Source organism: Vitis vinifera, chromosome 7, assembly GCF_030704535.1.
Source record: "Vitis vinifera cultivar Pinot Noir 40024 chromosome 7, ASM3070453v1".
Lineage (NCBI taxonomy): Eukaryota > Viridiplantae > Streptophyta > Magnoliopsida > Vitales > Vitaceae > Vitis > Vitis vinifera.
The window spans coordinates 10,339,209-10,347,928 of record NC_081811.1 but is presented as its reverse complement, the minus strand read 5'-3'; the positions used below and the strand labels follow the sequence as shown (position 1 = coordinate 10,347,928).

General features: G+C 30.5%; 1 protein-coding gene across 3 annotated transcripts; it reads right to left on the bottom strand.

Annotated features, from left to right (window-relative positions):
- Nucleotides 1-353: 353 nt before the first annotated feature.
- On the bottom strand, nucleotides 354-8,337 carry LOC100254562 (protein SULFUR DEFICIENCY-INDUCED 1). Of its 3 annotated transcripts, none has more exons than XM_002265898.5 (4): nucleotides 8,137-8,337; nucleotides 2,076-2,288; nucleotides 1,828-1,983; nucleotides 354-895 (listed from the first exon to the last, which is right to left on the bottom strand). In XM_002265898.5, exons 1-4 carry the CDS (start codon nucleotides 8,248-8,250, stop codon nucleotides 485-487), a joined length of 894 nt encoding a protein of 297 aa, XP_002265934.1. In that variant the 5' UTR covers nucleotides 8,251-8,337; the 3' UTR covers nucleotides 354-484. The 3 variants fall into 3 exon arrangements, with proteins under 3 accessions (XP_002265934.1, XP_010652484.1, XP_059593993.1); XM_010654182.3 differs by having other exon boundaries at nucleotides 2,076-2,243; XM_059738010.1 differs by lacking the exon at nucleotides 1,828-1,983 and having other exon boundaries at nucleotides 8,137-8,322.
- Nucleotides 8,338-8,720: the final 383 nt, after the last annotated feature.

Sequence of the window (8,720 nt, the reverse complement as noted above, 5' to 3'; positions counted from 1 at the left end):
AGGAAAAAAAAAAAAGAAGCAAAGAATAGCTTAAAAAATAATAGGTTTAAACTCAATGATTTTTTTTTTTTTCATATTTCTAAAGCAAAATAAAAGATAAAATTTTACAAAACAATGAAAAAATAATAATAAGTTTAAGCTTGGTGGTAATTTTTTACCACACCCCTTTCATTCTATCCTTTTTCATAAGAGAAAGAGTAATCTAAACATACAATTTTATTTTTATTTTTATTTTTTTGAATTTTTCATTACAAAACAAACAAAAGTTTTATAATTTCCTAATAATTTTTTCCTTAATATTTTTCCACAATTCAAACCAATCCTAAAAAATTATGGATACACCAAACATAAGGTTTACCTTAGAAAAATGACCTTTACTCATAAAATTTTACATCTTTAGATCCATTATTTACACTAAATACCATTATCATCTCCATATACACTTCATAGCCCAACTAGGTCCAAAAGCAAAAATAATGAAACCTTAGCTTGGTAATTGGTTTCTATATGAAGATATCTCTTCAAAGATTGGAAGCCTCTTTGTTCTAAGTGGAGACCATTCATTCAATAACTTCTCAAGCTCATCAATAAAATCATCTTCAAGATCAAACCTTGTAATCTTCACTGTCTCTGGTGGTGGCAACCACTTGGGCTCCAACTCTAACATTAGTTCTTGGGCTCGATTCTGGGTTTGGCAATCTTTAGAGCCTAGGAGTTTACCTTGCAATACTTCATTGAGAACCAAATGGGCCTCGACATTTCGAGCCTGCTTAATAAGGCAACGGGCCAAGTTGCAAGCCTTGTTTGCGTCTGGATCAATCATTTGAGCTTTCTTGTACACTACCTCGGCTGCTATGAACTTAGATTTTTGCATGTAGGCCCAACCCAAATTGCCCTATGATATAAACCAAAATGCTTTCAAGTATAAGATATTTAGTTAATGGTTGATATTATGTTATGCAATTATGGTGCATTCTTTGATTTCAATAAATGAAGTTGTCAACTAATAGGTCAACAATACTCGCCTCATGACAAGAAATATTTTGGCTCAATAAGGGGAGCACACAAGTAGTGGGGTTTGAATTTATGATCTTCTTGAAGAAAAAAAAAACAAAAACAAATGAGACTTCAACAATTTATTAAGCTATTAATTAAGGTGGTGTTTGTTAAGACTTAATGGTTAATAACTTAAAGATGATTTTAAGTTAAATTATATTTGATAAATCAATTTGAAAACTTAATAAAACTTCACAACTTAATTTGAGTCATTTGGTGGATTGAGTATGCAATAACTTAATGTCATAATTTAAAGTGAAAAAACACTTATAAGTATTAAGTCAAAATAATTAATTTATTTTGAATCCCAAATCTCTTTTGCCTTGTTTTCTCATATATAATGAGAGTCTCTCTTATATCAATGACTCCATATTTTCTTTAGTAAATATTTTGTTGTTTTTTATGTGTTTATAATACTTTTAATATACATAATTGACAAATAAATTAATTTATTGCTTAATATTAATGAAAGTAAATATCAATAAAAAAATTAATAAGAGTAAAAATTAGTTAAACTAATAAAAATAAATGTTAATTTAATAATATAAAAAAATTAAGTTATTTTACCAAAAAAGAACCTTAATATTTATTGTAAAAATCAAGTAATAAGTTTTAAATCAACAACTTAAAAATAAGTTCACTAAAAGTCAACTTAAGTCATTAAATAATAAATATTAAATACCCTCTAGCCCTAAAGTTTAAACAATAAGATTAATGATGTGTATGAAGCTTATTTGGACCAAAGTCTTAACATTGGTTAAGAGAACTTACTAGTATTCTAGAAGTTTCTTGTTTGATAGAAACTTGGAACTTCTTGCCATGGGAGCGAGCAGTCTTTGTGGGTTTTCCATTAAAGGCCTCTCCTTGGTATATCAACCTCAACTTTTGCTTTAACAAATCAATCTGTTGATCCATTCTCCCACATTTCTACATGTATCATTCAATATTTACTTCCATTATTAATATATGAGAAAATTTCTATGCATAACTTGGTTTTAAAAAATATATAGGTAATATACCTTGTATAAGTCAATGAGGACATTATCCAGTGGTTCTTGTGCTTGTTTGGAGCAAAGGCCTCTAAAAGACTTGATGGCTTCAATGGCCTCCTCAGTTCTATTTAGTTGTTTCATCACCACTGCCATGTCCTTAAGGGCACTATCTATTCTATCTCCTGCATTTATTGCCTTCCAAAATAATACTATGGCTGTTTCAGGATCTTTCTCAACTAGCTGAGCTTTCATGCAAAGTCATAAAAACCAAACATTACTCATTAATTTCATGATTAATATTTATACATTGAGTATGAAGCTTTCATGCAAAACCTCGACTAGTTGGTGGCTTAATAATTAATGGATAGAGGTGCATACAAGAACATTTAAAGATATCATGGTCATTTTGCATGTACATTAGAATAAAGTCTTTAGGTAATGTACTAATAATACATATCAAGTCAATATGGAATGGAAAGTGGTTGTAATAAACCAAGTATTGCTATTGTTGTTATTTTGTTATATTAGCACACATCACATTCTTAGATGTACTTATAGATATCTCATTTCCTGCCCTTCCAAACAAAATAATAATAAGATTAGCTATATGCTTCATAATATGGTGTACAGCCCAAATGGCTGCCTATTGGGCTATCATGGAAGTCGTGAAAAAAATTGTTTTTTAATATCTAGTGAATTCCTTATACTAAATAGACTTGGTAACATAGCAACTCATAAATATATGCTTAGCTTGCCTTCAATTCTTAATCTACTTATAGAGAAGAAGTTAGATCTTGAATGTCAATGACCTTATCCTTACTTTTTCTAATTTTGGAAACTAGTCAATTATTATTATTGTAAAAGCCAATAAACTACTTTTCTCCTACGATATGTGAGATAGAGCAAAAACTATCTTGTTTTTCCTACCACTATAATAGATCATAATCACAACCTAATAGTTTCATCAACCATTTTTATTGATTAAAGATGATGAGTCATTGTTCTTAAAAATATTTAAAATTGAAGTTATCAATTTTAATCTTCAAATACCTCTCAAACAAGTATAGATGGCACTTTTCAACAACATAAATAATAGCAAGCATTTCTTTTTCATAATTAGATAAACCATGAGTTTTTTTAAAAAAGTTTTACTTATGAATGCGATAGATCGACCTTCTTAGGAAAGCACTTCTTTGACTCCAACACCCAATGCATTGTACTTAATAATAAATTCTTTGTCAGAATTTGGTATGGATTCCTCTATCCACTTAAGTTGTCCACTAAATCTCAACTTCTTCTTTGTTTTCTTCTTCATCTAATTGATTGCCACCTTCATTCAACTTATCCTTTTCATCTTCAACTATCATGAACAATTTTCTTTTCATGAATCTATGACCTGGTTTATAACACAATAATATCATAGATTCTTTTTTCCTTTTTGATTCAATTTAGATTGTTGATTAATACTAAAGTTGAGATATTTTAAAACTTAAAGTATAAGTTTAAAAGGCATTTTGAGTGTTAATTGGTCCTTCTTAGCTTGAATATCAGGTATCTCCAATTTTAAAACTAATGAATTAATCTAATAAAGAATACAACAAAAAGAGAATAAAAAAGAATTAAGCAAGTTCCAAAGAAACAAAGATTTCACGAGATTGGTAGAAGCAATAGTCAAGAGTAAGGTAGACTTGATGTTGCAATGCAAGGGATGAAGAAGTGGAAAAATGAAAAAACAATTGGAAAATCATGGTTTGGATATGAAAACAAGAAGGAAAAAATAGAAATACTTATTATCACTTTTGGTATCCAATTTTGACACCATTTCTAATATACTGTTTTAGTATAAGGCTTAGGAAAATATAATGTGAGTTTGAAATCTTCAATCTGATACTATGTCTAATACTAGTGTTGATAGCGGAGTGGTTTCGAAACATTTTTATGAAACCAAGGTTTGGTTAATCTAAATTTTGATGATAAAAAAATAAGGTTTAGAACTAATGATTTTATTTCAAGTGTGATTAGGCAAAATGATTTCCAAAGTGGCAATCACAAAGACAAATCAAGTCAAAGAGAAATCATGAAGAAGAAGAAGACTTCAAAGAGAAGTGTTTTTCAAGACCCAACCTTCATAAAATCTCTTTATAAGGTTGTTGGTGCACTAGGATTTTCATGCATTACATTTTTTATTTATACACCAAAATCATCCAAGGGTTATTTTGTTTTAAATATTTTAAAATTGGATGATTTCATGTTTTGAACTAAAACCTTGTGTCAAATGTTTTCTAAACTTGTTTAAAAGGTTTTGAGTTGAAAAAGTTGGTTTTTGAGCTAAAAACGGCTCAACCAGTTGAACTGGATGAGGAACCGGTCGACCCTCAGCTCAACTAGTCGAAAAGTGCAAAGAACCTTCTCTCTCTTCCAGAATGGTTGTTCAACCGGCCAAGGTTGAGCCTCAATTCGTCGACCCCCACCTCAATCGATCAAGGTTCGGTCAAGGGGTGGTCGAGGTCCAACGGTCACCTGCTAAGCATTAAATGCTAATAGCTAGTCAACCAGTCGAACCCCCAACGGCAAATTTGATCGTTTTCTTCTATAAAAAGGCTCCAATCTTCATTGTTTCATGAGTTTAACATTCCTAAATCTTTCTTAGATATATTTGAGCCTTGGGAGAGTATTTTTGAGTGCAACATTGTTCTAAAACTTGCATATCATTAGTGCACCATTCAATCCTAGTTTTCTTGTATCATTTGAGCCTAAAGTTTTGTACTAGGATTTTGTGAAATTATTTGTATATCTTTGAGAGGAAGAATCTAAGTGTGAGGTATCATTTAGTGATTCTCAAATGTGGGGTATCACTTGAGAGGTTGTTCAAAAGTGGGATATCTCTTGAGGATTATAAAGGGTGTTTGGAGACAAAAGTTCAAGTGGGTAGATAGGAACCATAATCCAATTGTATTTCTTGAAGGCTTGGTTTGGAAGCCTTGAAATAGTTGAACCTCAAGCTTGGGATTGAAGCTAGAGGAGAGTAGACGTAGGTCGGGTTACGTCGAACCACTATAAAAATCTTGTGTTTGCATTCTCTCTTCCATATTCTTTTAATTTATATGCAATTGCTTTTATATTGTTTTATTATATATTTGCATATAATTGTCTCTTGCATTCACATAATTTGATTTGCAAAAAGAGATCATCACCCTATTCATTCCCCCTCTAGGGTGATTACCATAGGTTGGAGAAACTTAATTTGTCTAACAATTTTGTATAAGAATATTCTTATGTCATAATGCTCTATCAGTTTGCATTCCAACATCGGAGAATTTTGAAAATAACTTAAAGACTTTTATTAAAACAACTGACATTAAATGCTTGGTTTATTAGATATTTTAATATCATGGTGAAAATCTCAATTTTACACCATGGACTCTCATTCTTGGCTTTTAATTCTTAAAGAATTAATGAAAAAGGATGTGGAAGGTGTAAGAGGATTGGTGAAAATGAAATAAAGAAGGGTAATTAGTTTTATTGGAAATTTTAATAATAGAAGTGAGAAATTGATATTGGAACCAATAGTACCTTAAACATGTTATTGTTTTGAAAGGTGAAGTTTGACAAGGCTTTGTACCAAGTATTGGAAGGTCTATGGTCAATTTTTAGATTGGATGAATTGATACCAATTTCGATAATGAAATTTTGATATAGTTTTCTAGCAATAGCTTCATGTCTTGTTATAAATTATGTATCTTCACTCAGATAGACATCCGATACCACCTAAAAATCATTCTTTCCTAGTGGAATTTTGATATTGAGAGCATTCCATATCAGTTCCAATATGATGTCAAAGGTGGTTTAAGTTGTATTACTCTGATGTTGATGTTGTGTGCGTTTTTGCTAATATATTCCATATAGATAAGGAAAAAGAGGAAAGACATCCATACACTTTGTTTTTCTTTAGTTTCTTAAATAAAGTTTCTATTTTTCATGTTGTTTTTGGTTTATTTTCTTACCAACCAAACATAAGTTGTGAAGATAAATCCCTCATTATATTTGGTTGATTCAATGTGATCTAGCGAAGGTAGGGTGAAGGTGAAGAACTCAAAAAATGAGTATCAAGGGCAACTTTGATTAGTTTGTTTATGTTTTATATATGATTAAATTACTTGAAAGAGATCCTCTATGTAGTTCAACTTAGAATAAGCATAGTAGATGGTTACTGCCTGGAGATGCTTGGGAATACTTTGATCACTAGTTAACTTGATTTAATCTATTGTGAATTACTCTAACAAGTAAATCTACAAATTTGTTTTCAAAAGTCAAAATTCTAGTTTTGGATGTGAATTAGGCTTAAGAGTCAATTGGATCTCATATAGACTTTGACCTTAAACCCTACATCATAAATTGTTCTCTCATTTTATGAAATTAACATTAGATGGCTAAACTCTTTGAATATCTTCCTTTTGTTTTGTTTAATTCATTAAATATTTTAGAAAATCTTCTTTCATACTCTTATTTTTATTTATTTTAAATTAGGTTTTTATTTAGTTTCAACAAACAATTAATCTTTTTAACATAAATAGCTAAAACACATTAGTGTTAGTCCTATAGGATGACAACTCATACTAGAAGTCATAGTGTTCCTATCTGTGAATTTTCTTAACAATGATTACTACCATCCTCAGGCTTTAGTATTTATGCAACAAATATAACGTGTCAATTTTGTCAACCTTTTAATAAGCATAGAGGTAGTACTTGGTGGATACGACTTACCTCTACTTGCTCTAAGTGTCACTTGGCTTACAGTCTTTAACTTGCATCAAATCCTCTAAGGTTCCTCTTACCGTTGTTTCAAGCCAATCTCTTGAGTCATTGAATTTAGGTGAAACATTCTTACTCCAACTTCAACTTCATCCTCTAAGCCGCTAACAAAACAACTAACTAAGAAAGATTCGGACAAGTCTTGAGTTCAATTAGCTAATTCTTCAAACCTATTATGATACAACTTGACAAACATTATATAGGTCATTTCCCCTAAGGCATTTTCATATGTAATCGAACAAAATTGGAGCATAAACAACCTATGGAAACTTTCCCGTTATGGTTCTACATACATTTTTGTAAACCATTGATACTAACGAATAAATTTCTCTTCTATATGGATTGCTTTTATATGCACATTTTGTATGTCAAATATTTGGTCAAAATTGAAAAAATGTTTACATCTACATATCTATCTTTTTGGATCCTCGTCGTCAAACTTTAGAAAACTAATCTTTTTTAATATGATAAAGGTCATTGTATTACTTGATTGTGCTAGGTTTTGATCATTCTAAGCTGATTACGCTATTTCATTGGTAGTGCCCATCATCTTCAAAGCAAGATGATCATACTTTATGTTTATTTTAGTAATCAACTCCTTGAGTCCTTGTAGTGCCTTCGCTTGTTTTTCTAAACTTTCCCTTTAAGAGTCGAATACTCTCTCCTCCATTCCTTTGGCACCATGAGATTTCATTCCCTCAACGATATCAAAAGCATCACAATCAAACTCTAATACCAATTGATAAAAATAGAGAAGAGATTGACACTAAGACAAGAACAATCTCACTTCTATGAGGAAACCCCGCAAGAAACAACTTGACAAAATATTTCTTTGATAAAAAATACATTCAAACTTAAAGTTATTTAAATAAAAGAACTCATACAACTACTCCCTTGAATTTCTCTTATTTAATTCCCTTAATTATTCACCCCTAAAATTATTCATTGACCTAAAATAAAAATCACAAATACTATCATAATTAAGCTTCCTTCATAGTTGTACCTCAATAGAAATATTCAAATTTATTGCTCTTTTATGAAATTGTATAACATGCATTAAAAAAAATTAATCTTTTTAGAATAAAAAGATTTATTTTTTGCAGATATTTTTCTAATTTACTTTTTCTACGGTTTACATATATCATAGATAAAATGCATCCATCTACAACAAAAAATAAATAAAAATAGGCATTCATAGAAAAAAGAAAAAAAATAGAAATATATATATAAAATACCCCAAACCGAAAGGGAGGATAGAGAAAAAATGCAAACAGACCTGAGCATGCTTGGCTCGAACATAAGGAGTATCCCCGGAAGGAACCTTATGAATCACACAAAAAGGATCCTTGTCTCGTCTTCTTGAGCTCTTCCTTCTTGAGCTTTCTTGCATTTTCTCTCACTTTCTTGGGAAGGAAAAATGAGAGCTGATTGTTTGCCTCCCAACTCAAAACTCGCTGTGCATAAGGAGGAAGACGTGTGAGGGAAGGGGTCAATGTATATAAATATATATATATAAATGTGATAGGGAGAATCAATGAATTGGGACAGCATGTGTGTCCACAGTCATTCATTTGGATTTTTGCTAGTACAGTGAGAGACATGCGTGGCACTATCTCATTGAACACAATTCTTTTCCAATCTACAAGACACTTGCCATCTACCCGTCCAGGCCCACCTAATTGTTGTCAATAAGCAAGAATTTAATCATCTATTATTCATTTTTATAATTCATAAAAAAAAAAAAAACTATTCCATATATTAATTTTTCCACTTTAGAAAATATTTTCAAATGTAAAATATTCATTTCACATGCGTAGCCATTTTTTTATCAATTTTTTAGGAGTTTTTCCATATGATTCA